At 42.4% G+C, this 18,363-nt stretch overlaps 1 protein-coding gene across 1 annotated transcript in view; it reads left to right on the top strand.

The window, feature by feature from the left end:
• LOC120930549 (potassium channel subfamily T member 2-like) overlaps window positions 1-18,363 on the top strand; it is a 226,446-nt gene that overhangs the window by 138,184 nt on the left and 69,899 nt on the right. The window contains exons 14-16 of the mRNA XM_040341725.1: window positions 1,996-2,104; window positions 11,505-11,561; window positions 13,386-13,538. Of these exons, the coding sequence (XP_040197659.1) occupies window positions 1,996-2,104; window positions 11,505-11,561; window positions 13,386-13,538 (319 nt within the window). The remainder of the gene's footprint in view (window positions 1-1,995; window positions 2,105-11,504; window positions 11,562-13,385; window positions 13,539-18,363) is intronic.

Genomic DNA, 18,363 nt, shown 5'->3' with positions numbered 1-18,363 from the left:
GTTTGCCTTTGCTCATCTCCATTACATAGGGAGGTGTGAGGGGATTAGTGGTTTACACAAGAAAGATGATTTCGCAAAAAAAGTCACAAGGAAACAGTGTTTTTATACAATGAACAGGTATTTTCTGCACTTGCTAAAATGTTCTTCACCTGAAAAATAAAAACAAATGCAGCCACCAAATCTGATGCCGCGTACACACAATCATTTTTCAGCATGAAAAAAAAACATTGTTTTTCAGTATGTCAAAAAAACGACGTTTTCCCAACTTAAAGTGGAGGTTCACCCTAAAAACTATTTTTTTTACATTAAAAGTACAATAGTTAGGACATTTCATTTTGGCAGTTTTTTTTTGCTCTGTTCTTACCTTTATATCCGGATTTTGTCCAGGGCTTCCGCGTTCTGATGACTCCGGGACTGGGCGTTCCTATCCCAGCCTCAGGGTTCCGATGACTGCGGGACTGGGCGTTCCTATCCTCCCGTTCGATGATTGACGTCTTGTGAAACAGGTGACCTGTCGCACAATGCGCGTCACCAGATTTCCGGAAATACCCGAGCTAAGAGTCGGCACTAAATGGCGCCTGCGCCCGCCATGTAGAGCTGACTGCGCAGGCGCCGTATAGTGCCGACTCGCAGCTCGGCTCTTTCCCGACGTCTGGTGACGCGCGTTGTGCGACAGGTCACCTGTTTCACAAGATGTCAATCATCGAACGGAAGGATAGGAACGCCCAGTCACGCAGTCATAGGAACCCGGAAGCCCTGGACAACATCAGGATATAAAGGTATGTACAGAGAAAAAAAAAAAAAAACTGCCGAAATGTATTGTCCTAAGTATGCTGGATCTGCTAGATGCAATTTAAAAAATTTTTTGGGTGAACCCCCGCTTTAATCATTAAAATGATGTTGCCTACACACCATCATTTAAAAAAAATTATCTAGCAAAGCCCGGTGACGTACAACACGTACGACGGCACTATAAAGGGGAAGTTCCATTCGTCTTTGGGCTGCTTTAGCTGATTCCGTGTTAGTAAAAGACGATTCGCGCTTTTTTGTCTGTTACAGCGTGATGAATATGCTTACTCCATTATGAACGGTAGTTTTACCAAAACAAGCTCTCCCGTCTCATAACTTGCTTCTGAGCATGCACTGTTTTTTTACGTCGTTTTAGCCCACACACAATCATTTTTTACAACCCGAAAAACGACATTGTTTAAAACGACGTTAAAAAATGCAGCATGTTCGAATTTTTTTTTGTCGTTTTTCAGAACCTGAAAAATGATGTGAAGCCCACACACGATCATTTTAAATGACATTTTTGAAAAACAACGTTTTTTTCATGCTGAAAAATGATCGTGTGTACGCGGCATAAGAACCGGAAATCTGAAAAAATATATAACAATTTTGTTCTTGGGTTTTGCTATCCTTGAATGTTAGCTAAAGTGATTGTAAACCTTCGTGTTTTTTTTTTTTTATAAAAAACATTACATACAGTTCTTTTTGCACAGTGTGGCCCCAAAGCTCGTCTTCACGGCTCCTCCCCGCATCGGTAAACCCCCTGGGAAAGCGATCTCCCTGGGGGTTGCCTTGTGGGCGCGCTCCGGAGCCCAGTATTTGCGTCCATAGACACAGAATGCCGACTCGGCCCCGCCCCCGCGCCCCTGGAGCCAATGACTGCGCTGCTCTGCTCTCAATCTATCCAATCAAGAGCCGAGAACCCTGGGCAGAGAGGAAGAACATGTCTCCGCTGAGGGAACGAAGGGCTCAGGTGAGTAAAATGGGGGGCTGGTCAGTGTCAGAAGTTTTTTCACCCTAATGCATAGGATGCATTAAGGTGAAAAACGTCAGAGTTACAACCCCTTTAATCTCGTAAGGTTGTTTTTACATTCTTATCAATTCAGCCTTTAAAAGAGTTGCTTTCACTGAATAAAAAATGTTCTCCCTTAAATTAAATATATTGACTCTTCTCTCTCTTGTTTCTGTTTTCATTTCCACCCTCAGATCATGTGGTCTGTGAAGAAGAATTTAAGTATGCCATGTTGGCGCTTAACTGTGTATGCCCAGCCACCTCTACGCTGATCACTTTGCTGATTCACACTTCTCGGGGACAGTAAGTAAAACCTAAAAGATGAAGCTGATATAATTAAAAAGGTTATAAAGGTTTTTTTTTTATAGGCGTGTGCACATGGGGTGTGCCAGATGTCCCTGTGCACACACTAATCACCCTATGTGTCACAGATTCCATCTGTTTAAAACCCTGATATTTCATCAAAGCCCCCTAAAAGGGCTAATCATTTTTTTTGTGAATAGCAAACATGTTATTCTTACCTGCTCTGTGCAATGGTTTTAAACAGAGCGACCCCCCAACCTCCTGTTCTGGGGTCCCTGGCCAGCGCTCTTGGCCCCTCCCCTTGTTCTCCATGTGCCACCATAGGTAGCAACTTCCTTTGGGGGCACAAGTTCAGGCTCGCCTGGGAGCCAGGCTGTGTACCCTTAGAGACACACAGTGCTCACAGGATTTGATTGACAGCAACATGAGCCAATGACTCTTTGTCCTGTGAATGCAGGGAGAAAGGAGAGAGCTGCTACAGAGGGACACAGCACTAGATTGAGTGAGGACTCAGGTACCTTTTTTATTGGGGGGGGGGCTATACTGTTACTGGGACATTTATTAACCACTATGACATCCTGTGAGATACGCCGATCGCACGGTCGTGGGGCCACGCAGCGGACCGATCTGTCACCAGCCATGTCCACGGGACACATACATTGCTCGATCAGAGTATCGGCTCGCTGCCGATACCATGTGACCACCATGATGAATTGCAGCAGGTCACATGACAGTTATACACAATGGATGACTTCCTTTCAAGCCATCTAATGTGTACAAATGTGTTGCTAGCTGTGATTGGTCAATCCAATCACAGGGTACAGACAGGGCCAATCACAGCCTATCTGTAAGATGTGATTAGCTTTGACCAATCACAGCTAATCACAACAAAAGAGACTGAATGAACCAGTTTCATTCAGTAAAATGCTTGCTTTATAGCAATGTAATGCATTGCTATAAGCAAACACATATATATGTGTAAAAAATAAAAGTCCTGATTGCTCTGGTCACAGTTGTCAAAAAAAAAAAATCATAAAATAAAAATAAAAAATGTAAAAAAAAAAAAAAAAATTATATATTTTTTTCCTGTACTGTCACCAGTCAGTGTCCCTGATCACCGCCACACCAGTTATATGATGAAAGCTGTACTGCACTGGTGACAGTATGTAAAAAAAAAAAAAAGGGTTTTTGTTTTTTTACATTTCTTTATTTTCCCAAAAAATGACAAAAAATTACAACCTCAAAAAACCCGCCTCGCCTCTTACTAAATACATTGGACTGTCTACTTTCCAAAAAGGGGTAGTTTGTGGGATATTTCTACTGTCCCGAGATAGTCCGTCAGTATATCAGTATAGATCAATTTTCACATATATACCCTAGTTTGTGGACTCCATAACTTTCCTATATACTAAATAATATACACTGATTTTGGTTATTTTCACCAAAGAAATGTAGCCAAATACATTTTGGGCTAAATGTATGAAGAACAATTCTTTATTTGCAAAATTTTATAACAGGAACAAAGAAAACACATTTATTTTTCAACATATTCAGTCTTTTTTTTGTTTATTTAGAGCAGGGGTCTCCAAACTGCGGCCCGAGGGCCAGATGTGGCCCTTTGCTAGCCTTTATCTGGCCCTTGGGGCACAATTCCTCCCACTGACATGAGGCACTATTCCTCCCATTGACACCAACAATGGGGCACTATATTATCCACTGATACCAATGATGGGATACTATTCCTCCTACTAATAGGGGGAATACTCCTCTTCCGATTGACCACCAACCCTGAGGCCATATATGTTCTCACTGATGCCGGGCCCGTGACTTTTTCTTCCCTTGCTGGCCCCAATCCGGCCCTCCTAAAGTCTGAAGGGCAATAAAGTGGCCCTTTGTTTGAAAAGTTTGGAGACCCCTGATTTAGAGGAAAACATGAGAAAACACAGTGGCGATTAAATATCACCAAAAGAAAGCTTTATTTGTGTGAACAACATTATTAAAATTCAATTTGGGTACAGTGTTGCATGACTGCGCAATTATCATTAAAGCGGGGTGTTCACCCCCAAAAAATTTTTTAGAATGACAATCGGCTGTTTTTTTTTATTTTATCCCTGTACATACCGTATTTTCACCACCGTTTCCGGGTATGTCTTCTGCGGGACTTGGCGTTCCTAATTGATTGACAGGCTTCCGACCGTCGCATACAGCGCATCACGAGTTGCTGAAGGAAGCCGAACGTCGGTGCCGCCCTATACGGCGCCTGCGCACCGACGTTCAGCTTCTTTCGGCAACTCGTGACGCTCAGTATGCGACGGTCGGAAGCCTGTCAATCAATTAGGAACGCCCAGTCCCGCAGAAGACATACCCGGAAGCGGCGGTGAAAATACGGTATGTACGGGGATAAAATAAAATAAAACAGCCGATTGTCATTATGACAACTCGGCTGAATGTAATGTTAAAAAATTATTTTTTGGGTGAACCTCCGCTTTAAAGGTGTGACAGCACTGAAAGCTGAAAATTGCCCTGAGCAGGAAGTGGGTAAAAGTGCCTGGTATTGAAGTGGTTAATGTGACAAAAATGTCTTGCATCTACTACCACTTTAAGTGTCGCAAGCAGTCCTAGGTTCCCTGGGTCAATCCATGTCTGATGGTAGAATCCATTAGACTTCACTTGATTGATTTATACAGTGCCTTGAAAAAGTATTCATACCCCTTGAAATTTTCCACATTTTGTCATGTTACAACCAAAAATGTAAATGTATTTTATTGGGATTTTATGTGATAGACCGACACAAAGCAGCACATAATTGTGAAGTGGAAGGAAAATGATAAATTATTTTCCACATTTTTTACAAATAAATATCTGCAAAGTGTAGCCCCCTTTGCTCTGATACCCAAAACTAAAATCTGGTGGAACCAATTGCCTTCAGAAGTCACCTAATTAGTAAATAGAGTGTGTGCAATTTAATCTCAGTATGAGGCTGGGTTCACACTACTACACTACTTTCATCCTACTTTGCTCTGTGTTCAATGTTTCCCTATGAGAGCGTCTTGTAGCGTCCTACACAAGTCGGTCCGACTTTGAAAATGCTCCCTGTACTACTTTTGGTCCTACATTGATCCTACTTCAGGCCCATTGAATATCATTGAAGTCGGACCAAAGTAGTATCCTGTTCATGAAAGTAGGATGGATGTAGGACCAATGTAGGATAAATGTAGGACCAATGTAGCAGAGCAAAGTAGGATGAAAGTAGTGTAGTAGTGTGAACCCAGCCTTAGGCCTGGTTCACACTGGTACGATTTGAGATGTCAAATCGCATCTCAAATCGGCGGCATTTGCCGGCAATTGTCGGCAATGGCACCGTCCTAATCGGTGCGACGCCGCATTTGCGGCGCTGCACCGATTTCAAAAAGTTGTTCCTGTACTACTTTTTGAGATTTCGGGCCGCGATTTACATTGACACCTGTTCAGAAACCCGAACAGATGTCTCTGAAATCGCGGCCGAAATCAGGACTGCCAGCGGGAGTGAAATCGTGTGAGTTTAGCTGAACTCGCACAATTTCACTACCGCAGCCCAGTGTGAACCTGGGCTTAATACAACTGTTCTGTGAAGCCCTCAGAGGTTTGCTAGAGAACCTTAGTAAACAAACAGCATCATGAAGGCCAAGGAACACACCAGACAGGTCAGGGATAAAGTTGTGGAGAAGGTTAAAGCAGGGTTAGGTTATAAACAAATATCCCAAGCTTTGAACATCTCACGGAGCTCTGTTCAATCCATCATCTGATATAGGAAAGAGTATGGCACAACTGCAAACCTACCAAGACATGGTCGTCCACCAAAACTGACAGGCCGGGCAAGGAGAGCATTAATCAGAGAAGCAGCCAATAGGCCCATGGTAACTCTGGAGGAGCTGCAGAGATCCACAGCTCAGGTGGGAGAATCTGTCCACAGGACAACTATGAGGCCTCGTACACACGACTGAACCAGTTTCCGCGGACATGTCCGACCGTGTGTAGGGCCTAGCGGACAGTTTTCCGGCCGACCGGACAGGTTTCCAGCGGACAAAAGTTTCTTAGCATGCTAAACACACCTTCCCCGTTCTTCACAGTGGCGCTGTCATTGATCGTCTGTTCCCTGATATAGGGAAAGGCGATCAATGACGTCAAACTTCCAGTCCCGCCCCCCTACAGTTAGAAACACATATGAGGTCACACTTAACCCCTTCAGCGCCCCCTAGTGGTTAACTCCCAAACTGCAATTGACATTTTCACAGTAAACAATGCATTTTTATAGCACTTTTTGCTGTGAAAATGACAATGGTCCCAAAAATGTGTCAAAATTGTCCGATGTGTCCGCCATAATGTCGCAGGCACGAAAAAAAAACGCTGATCGCCGACATTAATAGAAAATGAAATTTATTAATAAAAATGCAATAAAACTATCCCCTATTTTGTAAACGCTATAAATTTTGCGCAAACCAATCGATAAACGCTTATTGCGTTGTTTTTTTTTACCAAAAATAGGTAGAAGAATACGTATCGGCCTAAACTGGGGGAAAAAAAAGTTTTTTTATATATTTTTGGGGGATATTTATTATAGCAAAAAGTAAAAAATATAGATTTATTTTCAAAATTGTTGCTCTATTTTTGTTTATAGCGCAAAAAAAAAAAACGCAGAGGTGATCAAATACCACCAAAAGAAAGCTCTATTTGTGGGAAAAAAATGACGCCAATTTTGTTTGGGAGCCACATCGCAGGACCGCGCAATTGTCAGTTAAAGCGACGCAGTGCCGAATCGCAAAACCTGGCCGGGACCTTTACCTGCATATTAAGTCTTAAGTTGTTAAAAGAACAAGCTGTCCAGCAGAATGTATCCATCACAGAGATAAAACACACCATTTCATACTAGCAGCAGTACCTACAACGATCAGCTTGTATTTATTTATCCAATGCTGTAACTGCTTATAAAGTATTAGCTGGAGTTTTGCTTCAATTTGTTAGTGTATGTAAATCTGCTAGTACATCTAACGCCCCATCCCCTCAGACTGACAATGCTGCTTTCCAAAGGTGCCCCATGTGCCCATTCATCCAGAGTGGGGGTCCTCTAAAAAAAGGGGTGTGTTACTGGCCAGATCACCAGGTGAATACAGGGGGGGGGGGCTAAAAAAAGAAAATTAATGCAGCTACCACATTTAATGATTGATAAGTTTCAATATGTTAGACATGTGCAGAACGGAATAATTTGTTTAGTTTCGAATCGTTATTTACATACATTTGTTTAGTTAAATTTGTTTAATTTATTTAATTTTTTTCAGAACTAATTTAGTTTTTTCTGACTTAATTCGACCAAATTATTCTATTTGAAATTCGAACTTTGGAAGGTTATATTCTTTCTATTTTATTCTATTCTATTGTTTGTTTTTCTATACTATTCTTTTCTATTTCATTTTCCATCATACTCTTTTCTATTCTATTTCTTTTCTATGTATTTTCTATACAAAATTCTAATTCTGGAAGATGGCTATATTCTTTCTATTTTATTCTATATTCTATTCTATTCTATTGTTTTTTCTTTCTATTCAAATTTATTCAATTTGAATTTCTGAAGAGGGTTATATTCTTTCTATTTTATTCTATTGTTTTTTTCTATTCTATTATTTTCTATACTTTAATTTACTATTCTACTCTAATCTATTCTTTAAAATTCTATTCAAATTAAAATGTATTCTATTTGAAATTTGAATTTCTAAGGAAGGTCATATTCTTTCTATTTTATTCTATTCTATTCTTTTCTATTATTTCATTTTCAACCCTTGTCTATTCTATTCTTGTATTTTCTATTCTAATCCATTATTTTCTATTCTATTCAAATTAAAAAAATACCACAAAAAACATCATCGGAAGCCTTCGAGACAACACATCACCAAACGACATCATCCCTACAAAACTCTTGAAAGAATGCACGGACATCCTGGCACCCATCATAAACCAATCGTTCAGGGAAGGGAGTGTTCCGAGCACCCTCAAGCAAGGCATAATAAAACCCCTCCAAAAGAAACCCAACCTCGATCTCAAAGAGCCAAAACATCGCAGACCGGTAACAAGCCTGAACACCATCTCCAAGAAACAAGCCTGAACACCATCTGGAGAAAGCAGTAGTACAACAGCTTCAGTCCCATCTGGACGACCACAAACTCCTAGATCCCCTACAATCAGGTTTTCGCCCAGGCCACGGCACAGAAACGGCTCTCCTCAAGATATGGGACGACGCTCTCGAAGCAGCAGATGACAAAGAATCCTGTCTCCTAGTGCTGCTGGACCTTAGTGCAGCCTTCGACACGGTAGACCACAACATATTGCTCACGCGATATGTAGCAGCAGGAGTCTCTGACTCGGCCCTACCGTGGTTCGCATCTTTCCTAGAAAATCGCACTCAGACCGTGAAACTTGGAGGTTTTACATCAGAAACACGGACCATTACATGCGGAGTCCCGCAAGGATCGCCCCTCTCACCCGTACTCTTCAACATCTACATCCGCCCGCTCCTCAAAATCATCAGCAAACAGGACCTGCGCTACCACTCCCATGCGGACGACACGCAGCTTTACGTTCGAATCACCAACAAAAAAGACCAATTTCATGAACTTGGAAAGTGCCTTTCACTGATCGACAATTGGATGACTGAAAGCTCCCTCAAACTCAACGGATCCAAAACAGAGCTACTCACCCTTCACGCAAATAAGAAATCCATTTCTAGGACCACATGGACACCACCCACCATCCTCGGACAAACCATCGCGCCAAGCAATAAAGTCAAAAGTCTCAGAGTCATCTTTGACTCAGACATGACGATGGATGCACAAATAGGATCAGTCGTCAGCGGTTCTCATCATCTGCTCCGCATGCTACGTAGACTCATCCCCTTCATCCCGGAAGAGGACAAAGCAGTAGTGGTTGGAACAATCAACTCACGACTCGACTACGCAAATTCCCTCTACTTAGGACTACCGAAATACCAGATTTCACGTCTACAAGTCGTCCAGAACACGGCAGCCAGACTGGTAACAGGTAAAAAGCCGTGGGAACCAATCTCCCCGGCCTTGAGGTCCCTCCACTGGCTGCCCGTACAGGACCGGGTGACATTCAAGACTCTCTGCCTCACCCACAAATGTATACAGGGTAAAGCTCCTCAATACTTAAGCGAGAAAATAAAACCCTACGTCACCCAGCGCGTGCTCCGATCAACCAACCAAAACCTTCTCCAAATTCCTAAATCCCGCTACAAATCGAAGGGAGAACGCAGATTTTCGGTCCAAGGACCACGGCTCTGGAATGCTCAACCCACGACTATCCGCTTGGAAGAAAACCATCCAGTTTTTAGGAAAAAACCGAAGACCCACCTCTTCTGAAAGACCTGTACAACTCTGGATGCCAGCGCCTTGAGGCGATTAAGTTCGCATTTGTTTGCGCTATATAAGTTTCTCACTCACTCACTCACTCACTCACTCACTCAAATCTATTCTATTCGAAATTCAAATTTCGGAAGAAGGTTATATTATTTCTGTTTTATTCTATTCTATTGTTTTTTCTATTCTATTCTATTATTTCATTTATTATTCTATTCTTTTATGTTCTATTCTATTTAAATCTATTCTTTTCTGCTCTATTCAAATTTGAATGTATTCTATTCAAATTTCAGAAGAAGGTTATATTCTATTTTATTTTATTCTATTGTTTTTCTATTATTTCATTTTCAATTCTATTTTATATTATATTTTATATTCTAATTTATTATCTTCTGAGATTTGAATTCGATTAGAAAACTATTAGAAAATTATCCAAATTCAATTGAATAATTATCTGAATTTTGTCCAAAATTTTAGTTTCATTATTTTGGATTCATTTAAATTCCTTAGTATTGTACTGTAATTTCAAAATTCGGATACATCTGAATTCCCAAATAACAGAAAATTTGCCTGAATTTAAATTTTATAATTGTATAACTGCACATGTCTACAATATATTATATATTGGGTTTTGGGTCTAACACCGCTTCATTGTGAACAACTTTACACCAAGGTAACTATATAGACCATTTATGTATATACGGTTGGTGATTAGATCCCCTAAAATGTCTCTTTTGCTCTTCTTTGACCTCTCTCTAGTTCCAGCTACATATATTATTTTATTTCATCATGTGATTTTGAATCCGCCATTTTCTCTTCTGCTGGTGCTATGTTTGCAGTTTATAATTGAGGGTAATGCCCCCAACCACTAGCCAAGTTTTAAATGGCCAGGTTTGACAGGTGGTGCAGCCTGTCAACTTGGCATGTCACATTAAATTTGCCATGGCTGCGACTGCAGCATGTGCACAGCCTTCTCCAGCTGCTGTTTAGTCTTTATATGGATGACCGGGAGGGAAGGGGGGGATGGTAAAACAAAACTGGCTCATCCCACCTGCTTGTGTGAAAGATGACTTAAAGGGGTTGTAAAGGTAAAACATTTTTTTCCTAAATAGCTTCCTTTTCCTTAGTGCAGTCCTCCTTCACTTGTCTCATCCTTCCATTTTGCTTTTAAAAGTCCTTATATCTTCTTAGAATTCCTCACTTCCTGTTCTTCTGTCTGTAACTCCACACATTAATGCAAGGCTTTCTCCCTGGTGTGGAGTGTCGTGCTCGCCCCCTCCCCTGAAATACAGGAGAGTCAGGACGCTCTCTACGTTGCAGATAGAGAAAGGAGCTGTGTGTTAGTGGGCGAGGAAGTGAGGATTTCTCAGAAGAAATAAGGACATTTAAAAGCAAAATGGAAGGATGAGGTAAGTGAAGGAGGACTGCACTAAGGTAAAGGAAGCCATTTAGGAAAAAAAATTGTACCTTTACAACCCCTTTTAGCCTTGTATACACGATCCAACTTTATGGCCATAATTGTCTGACGGACATGTTGTGTCGGATAATCCAACCGTGTGTATGCTCCAGCAGACAATTGTTGGCTGAATTAACGACAATAAATGTTGGCTTGGCATCAGTTCTTCCTAAGTCACTGACCTGGTACCTATATAAAGATAAGAATTCTGTTAACTTAGAGATTATCTGATTCTTAGCAGAGGTCTTGCAGGCTTGAAAGTCAGGGATTTACGATAAATATGTGGACACATTATCAGGTTAGGAAGGTTTATACTAAACCCTTTACAGGTGATATGCACATGTTCGAGTCTTTTGGATTTCTTCATCTTTATTTAGGGTTTACACCAATATCATTCCCCAAACATTTTTGGCACAGTCTACAAATGTGAGAATCTGGTATCTTCCAAGTACTTTTAATTTGATAATGATGGTGGATTTTTTGATGTTTCTGTGCCCCATTTTTGTCCTTTAAGCCAGATTTTATTTATTTTTTCCAGGACAGCTGCTATGGATCCTTTTCGCCAGCGCCCTAGTCCCTGGCAAGCTCTATCCAGGTAGTGTGATTTTTATTCTTAATTTTTCCTCTCTCGTAAAATTGAAAATTTTTCAAGGGCCTGTCCACTTTTTACTAAACTTTTGGGATGAATTCGAGCAGAGACTGCGAGCCAGGCCTTCTTATCCAACATCAGTGCCTGACCTCACAAATGTGCTTCTGTAAGAATGGTCAAACATTCCCATAGACACTCCTAAACCTTGTGGACAGCCTTCCCAGAAGAGTTGAAGCTGTTATAGCTGCAAAGGGTGAGCCAACTCAATATTGAACCCTACGGACTAAGGCCTCGTACACACGACCGAGAAACTCGTCGTAAAAGAAACATTGGGCCAGATTCTCAAAGAATTACGACGGCGTATCAGTAGATACGCTGACGTAACTCCGAATCTAAGCCCGTCGTATGTCTAAATGTATTCTCAAACTGAGATACACTTAAACATGCCTAAGATACGACGGCCTGCGCCGTCGTATCTTAGGGTGCAATATTTATGCTGGCCGCTAGGTGGCGCTTCCATTGCGGTCGGCGTAGAATATGCAAATGAGTCGTTACGCCGATTCATGAACGTACGCTTGCCCGTCGCAGTAAATTTACGCCGTTTCCGTAAGAGATACGCGGCGTAAAGATAAACATGCCCCCTAGGTGGCGTATCCAATGTTAAGTATGGCCGTCGTTCCCGCGTCGAAATTTGAAAATTTTACGTTGTTTGCGTAACTCGTCCGTGAATAGGGCTGGACGCCATTTACGCTCACGTCGAAACCAATGACGTCCTTGGGACGTCATTTAGCGCAATGCACGTCGGGAAATTTTAGGGACGGAGCATGCGCAGTACGTTCGGCGCGGGAACGTGCCTAATTTAAATGATCCACGCCCCCTACCTGGATCATTTGAATTAGGCGGCCTTGCCCCGGGGGATTTACGCTACGCCGCCGCAACTTTACAGGCAAGTGCTTTGTGAATCAAGCACTTGCCCGTAAAACTTGCGGCGGCGTAACGTAAATGTCATACGTTACGCCGCCGCAGATTTGCCCGATTCTACGTGAATCTGGCCCAATGTTTTCCTCGACGAGTTCCTTGTCAGGCTTGTCGAGAATCTTGTCAAGCTTTCCTTGCATACACACTGTCAAGACAAAATCTCGTTGTTCTCAAACGCGGTGACGTACAAAACGTACGACGGCACTATAAAGGGGAAGTTCGATTCTACTGGCACAACCCTTGGGGCTGCTTTTGCTAATCTCATGTTACTGCGTGTTAAGTAAAATTTTGGTAATAGACGATTCGCGCTTTTCAGTCTGTTAAAGCGTGACGAATGTGCTATCTCCATTACGAACGCTACTTTTACCGAAGGTGCGCTCCCGTCTCATACTTTATTCTGAGCATGCGCGGATTTCTAAGCATACACATGAACGTTTTTCTCGTCGTAAACCAGCCCGACGAGGAAATTGAGACTCCCGACGAGAAAAAAGAGAACTTGTTCTCTTTTTTTCTCGTCGAGATCCACGACAGTTTTTTCAATGAAAAACATACACACGACCGTTTTCCTCGGCAAAAAAGCTCTGCCACCAAGTTTCTTGATGGATTTTGTCGAGGAAAACGGCCGTGTGTACGAGGCCTAAGACTGGGATGCCATTAAAGTTCACAAGTGTGTAAAGGCAGACGTCCCAATACTTTTGGTAATATAGTGTATGTTAGGGCTACATTTACATGTATGCCTGTGAACTTGGGATGTAAGGAAATTATTTGTCTGGGGTGCCTGATTTTTTTTTAATACACAAACCTTTTTTTTATTTTTATTGTAATTATCGCCTGATACCCTATTATGTGCAGAGATAATAACCCCACATCACCTGACCAGTGGCAGAAGAACTACAGCCGTTGTTCCGCCAATGAAATCTACCACATACGACTGAGCGAGAGCAAATTCTTCGGAGAATATGAAGGGAAGAGCTTCACGTATGCCTCCTTCCACGCCCATAAAAAGTGAGTCCCAATATCCTACACCTCTGTACCATGGAACCAACAACCTGAAACATTTTTGACTGAAAGTTCTAACATTCAAAGGGACCCTGTCATAAAACAAAACAGACCATGTACATAGCCATTGAACAGCTTTGGGATATGAGAGTTTGCTTACAATTCCTTCTGACCCTGTTTCCCTTAATGAACAATTCGAAAAAAAAAAGATTTTTTGATTACCAATTTTTTTTTTTTTTTTACTTGAAGTTGATTAAGGGATACAGGTCCCATCCCATCTTACGATCACTCCTACTACTGCGTTTGCATGAAAATGAAGCATGATGGGAGTGGGAGGGGATATATATGACTGACTAACAGCTTTTTTGTTGCCTGTGTCCAGTCTCCTGTATGCAGCAATATAATCCAGTTGTCTCAGGATTTTACGGTAAGTCAAGAATCCTGTTATTAAAGGAGTATATAGGTTTTCTGCACATATTTTCTTCAGGAAAACATTTAAAGACTCATATTATATAATTATGAAATATATTTCATGCCCACATGTTTGTAGCACTACCCCCGGAGGAGCTACTGGTTGTTTTGGGTGGCACATTTACCTCGTGGCTCCTAGGGGTGCATGATGCATTTAGTAGAAGTAAAGGAATGTCCGCAAATAGGTGCTCTTTGCTGTGCTCTTTATTACCCAGCCGGGTAAAAACAATAAAACTTGTGGTGAGGAAAGTAAAGTTGAAGGAAGAAGGGAGAATAGCAAATTCAGGCGTAATGATGGGGAAACAGTCCTGCCCCCAAGCGTAACACTTCTCTGCGCCACTCCTGCCAGGACAGGCCTCTCTCAGGCCTCGTACACACGACCGGATCTATCTGCTGGAATTGATCCGCGGATCAGTTCCAGTGGACAAATCCGGTCGTCTGTACGGCGTAGCGGATATTTATCCGCGGAGATTCCTCGGCCCGATCCATTTCAAGCGGATATAAATTTCTTAGCATGCTAAGAAATTTATCCGCTTGAATCGGGTCCAGCGAATTGATCCGGTGGTCTGTACAGACTCACCGGATCAATCCGTCCGCTCCCCTCCCTCGCATGCGTCGTAATGATTCGACTCATGCGTGGAAGTACTTACCTTCCAGAGTCGCGCACGTCGCCGCGTCATCATCGCGACGACGGCGCAACACGTCACCGCGGATGAATTCCGCGCGGATTTTGATCCGATGGTGAGTACAAGCCATCGGATCCAAATCCGGAGGAGGAATCTCCACTGGAAACGGTCCGGCGGACCGTTTAAATGTCTATTGTTTTAAATTTAAACGTTTGGCTACGGTTTGCAGCCCGGAGTCCGATGCATTTCTGTTCACGGATCAGGTGCGATTCAGGTTTCAATTTTTGCCTAAATTCGCACCTGAACCGGACCCAAAAAACGCACAGGACCCTTTTCAAAACCGCACCACAGCTGCCCCAGACATGTGTGAACCGGCCCTATTGAGAGCCAGTCACATTTAATACTCATATATGTAAACCCGGCCAAAAGTGTAAGTTCACCTGTTCACAAAAAATCTAAAGGTGAACTAACACCCTACACCCTCCCCACCCCCGTCCCCACTGTTCTAACATCTGCAGATGATTAGCTGTTACTGCCTTGCTCTTCTTAATCCCCTTCTTTCCTTAGGGCTTCCAGAACAGATCAGAGCAATTCTGTTTGATTACATGCTGGCATGTAAACACGTTGACCAATCAAAATTACTCTGATTTATCCCAAATTTCCTCTGTGGGGAGGGTGTAGAGCAGTGGTTCTCAACCCTCTAGTGCTGTGACCCCTTTGATAACATTTCCCAAGTTGTGGGGACCCCTAACAGTAACATTTTCATAGCGTGGGTTGTCAGCGCCCAAGGCAAAACAAGTAATTTGTGCCCCTAACCCACGGCCATTTAGCACTCCCTGAGTTGAGTCCCTTCCACTCGTACATTATTAAAAACCCTTATGGCCTGTACACACGACGGGTTTTCCTGACATGCCAAAACCCAACGTTTTTCCAAACGCGATTCCTCTCAAGCCTGCCTTGCATACACACGTTCAGTCAAAAAAACGCTTGACCAAAGCGCGGTGGCGTCCAAAACGTACGACGGCACTATAAAGGGGACGTTCCATTCAAATGGTGCCCCCCCTTGAGCTGCTTTTGCTGATCCTTGAGTTAGTAAAAGTTTGGTAAAAGACGATCTGCGCTTTTCAACTTTGTGCTTTTCAGTCTGTTACAGCGTGACAAATGTGCTATCTCGCACGCTAGGATTACCAGAACGAGCGCTCCCGTCTCATACTTGATTCTGAGCATGCACGTTTTTTTTCCCTCGGAAAAGCATACAAACAAGTGGTGTATGACAGGAAACATGATGGGAAAAAATAGAGCAGGTTCTAATTATGTAAAATAGCCGGGCAGTTTTCTCATCAGGAAAACTGCTATGGAGCATATACACGACCTGTTTTCCCGACCAATCAAAAAAATGACAGTTTTCTCGTCGCGAGGCATGATGGTACATTTTAGGATGCACCACTCTTTCTCTTTGGGCCAAATCCACAAAGATCGTGCCTAACTTAATTTTTTCCATTTAAGTTACACTGCCTTAAAATTTCTACCTAAGTGCCCGATCCACAAAGCACTTTTGGGCTGTGTAACTTAAATTCCGCCGTCGCAAGGCGTTCCTATTCAAATGGGGGCGATTCCCATTTAAATTAGGCGCGCTCCCGCGCCAGCCGTACTGCGCATGCTCATGACGTCATTTTCCCGACGTGCATAGCGCGAAATTACGTTACGCCGAGCTTTGTGGATTGCGACGGGTCAATAAAGTTGCGTCGGGGAAAAAAAAAAGATACGGCGCGAAAGAAAAAATGCAAAATTTAAAAAAAATCGCGTCGCTGGACAGAAAAGTCTGCTTTTACATGGTGTACTAACTTTACACCATGTAAAAGCAGCCCTAATTTTGCGTATGCAAACTAAAACTTACGGAGAAAAAACAAAGCTGAAAAGCTTCGTGGATCTCCGCAAGTGCTAATTTGCATACCCGAGGCGGCATTTCGACACGAAATGCCCCCAGCGGCGGATGCGGTACTGCATCCTAAGATCTGGCAGTGTAATTCAATTACACATGACGGATCTTCTGCCTATCTATGGAAAACTGATTCTGTGGATCAGTTCCATAGTTAGGAACAGGGATACGACGGCGTTACAGCAATTACGCCGTCGTATCCCTTTTGTGGATTTGGCCCTTTGTTCTTTCTTTCCCTTTTACCTCTCTCTATCCTGATGCCTTGTTTTTTCCCCCCATCTCTTTCTTTAGCCATCTTTCTTGTTCTTAATCTTATTCTTTCTCTCCCTTTTTCTTTGTTCCTCCCCCTCTTTTCCTCTCCCTTCCATTTATTCTCTATTTTCATTCATTTTCTTACTCCTTGGTGGGGGAATGGGAAGAGTGGCAGTACTGGGGGGGAGTTCTGATCAGCAAACTTAGGTGCTCTTGATCAAGGTCATTTGCTAATATGAGAACTGTAGTGGGGACTTTTAATGGCAACTATAATCACAGGTAGTGTTACTCTGACTTTGTGGTGACTCGTAGCAGTGACACCTATGCCGAATCAGGAGATAGTGTCTCCTCCAGCCCCTCCCACTTCATATTCCTCACCAGTCAGCTGGCCTCTAGTCTCTGCCCCCCAGCCATGCCGTGAACTGAGTGGGCGGCTAAAAGCTCCAGGGACTGCCCTGCTGGGCTGCCACGAAGAGGCTGGGAGAGTGGTTCAGGCTTCAGGAACAGCCCAGGATTCGGTGACCCCTGGCAAATTCTCATTCGAACTCTAGGTTGAGAATTACTGGTGTAGGGTGCTAGTTCACCTTTCATTTTTTTAGTGAAAGGGTGAATTTGCAATTTAATATTTTTTTTTTTTAAATCAGTAATAATAAAAAAAAAAGACATAAAGCTTTGGTTTAAAAAGGTATAAACTTATACAAAATAACTAAGGGCTCACTTGCACCCTTGCACCAGATGGTGTAAAATGGCATTGAGGGGCAGTGCCTTGTGTTGTTACAATATAAAGTTCTGTTTGCTTTTTTTTTTTTACATTACATTTTTTACAAAATTATACTTTATTCAACTTGGTAACATTTCACCGACATGGGTTGAGGTGGAGTTCAGTGCAGAAAAATGCAGCATGGTACATTTTTACGCAATACACCTCAACCCACCTCACCTCATCGCAGTGCTGCAGTGTGAACAGGACACACAGTTGTTTTCTATGTGCCCTTGCGGTGAGCCAACAGTGCATCCTGAAAGTATTCACAGTACTTTCCTTTTTCCACATTTTGTTATGTTACAGCCTTATTCCAAAATGGATTAAACTCATAATTTTCCTCAAAATTCTACAAACAATACCCCATAATGACAACGTGAAAAAAGTTTGTTTGAAATCTTTACAAGTTTATTTAAAAAAAAATCACATGTACATAAGTATTCACAGCCTTTACCATGACACTCAAAAATGAGCTCAGGTGCATCCTGTTTCTACTTCTCATCTATGTCATGTTTCTACAACTTGATTTGAGTCCATCTGTGATAAATTCAGTTTATTGAACATGATTTGGAAAGGCACACACCTGTTTATATAAGGTCCCACAATTAACAGTGAGTGTCAGAGCACAAACCAAGCCATGAAGTCCAAGGAATTGTCCGTAGACCTTCGAAACAGGATTGTATCGAGGCACAGATCTGGGGAAGGGTACAGAAAACATTAGGCAGCATTGAAGGTCCCAATGAGCACAGTGGCCTCCGTCATCCGTAAATGGAAGAAGTTTGG

Source organism: Rana temporaria, chromosome 3, assembly GCF_905171775.1.
Source record: "Rana temporaria chromosome 3, aRanTem1.1, whole genome shotgun sequence".
In the NCBI taxonomy this organism is placed as follows: Eukaryota; Metazoa; Chordata; class Amphibia; order Anura; family Ranidae; genus Rana; species Rana temporaria.
Note: the sequence above shows the minus strand (reverse complement) of the source record. Positions and strands in the feature narration are given on the sequence as shown.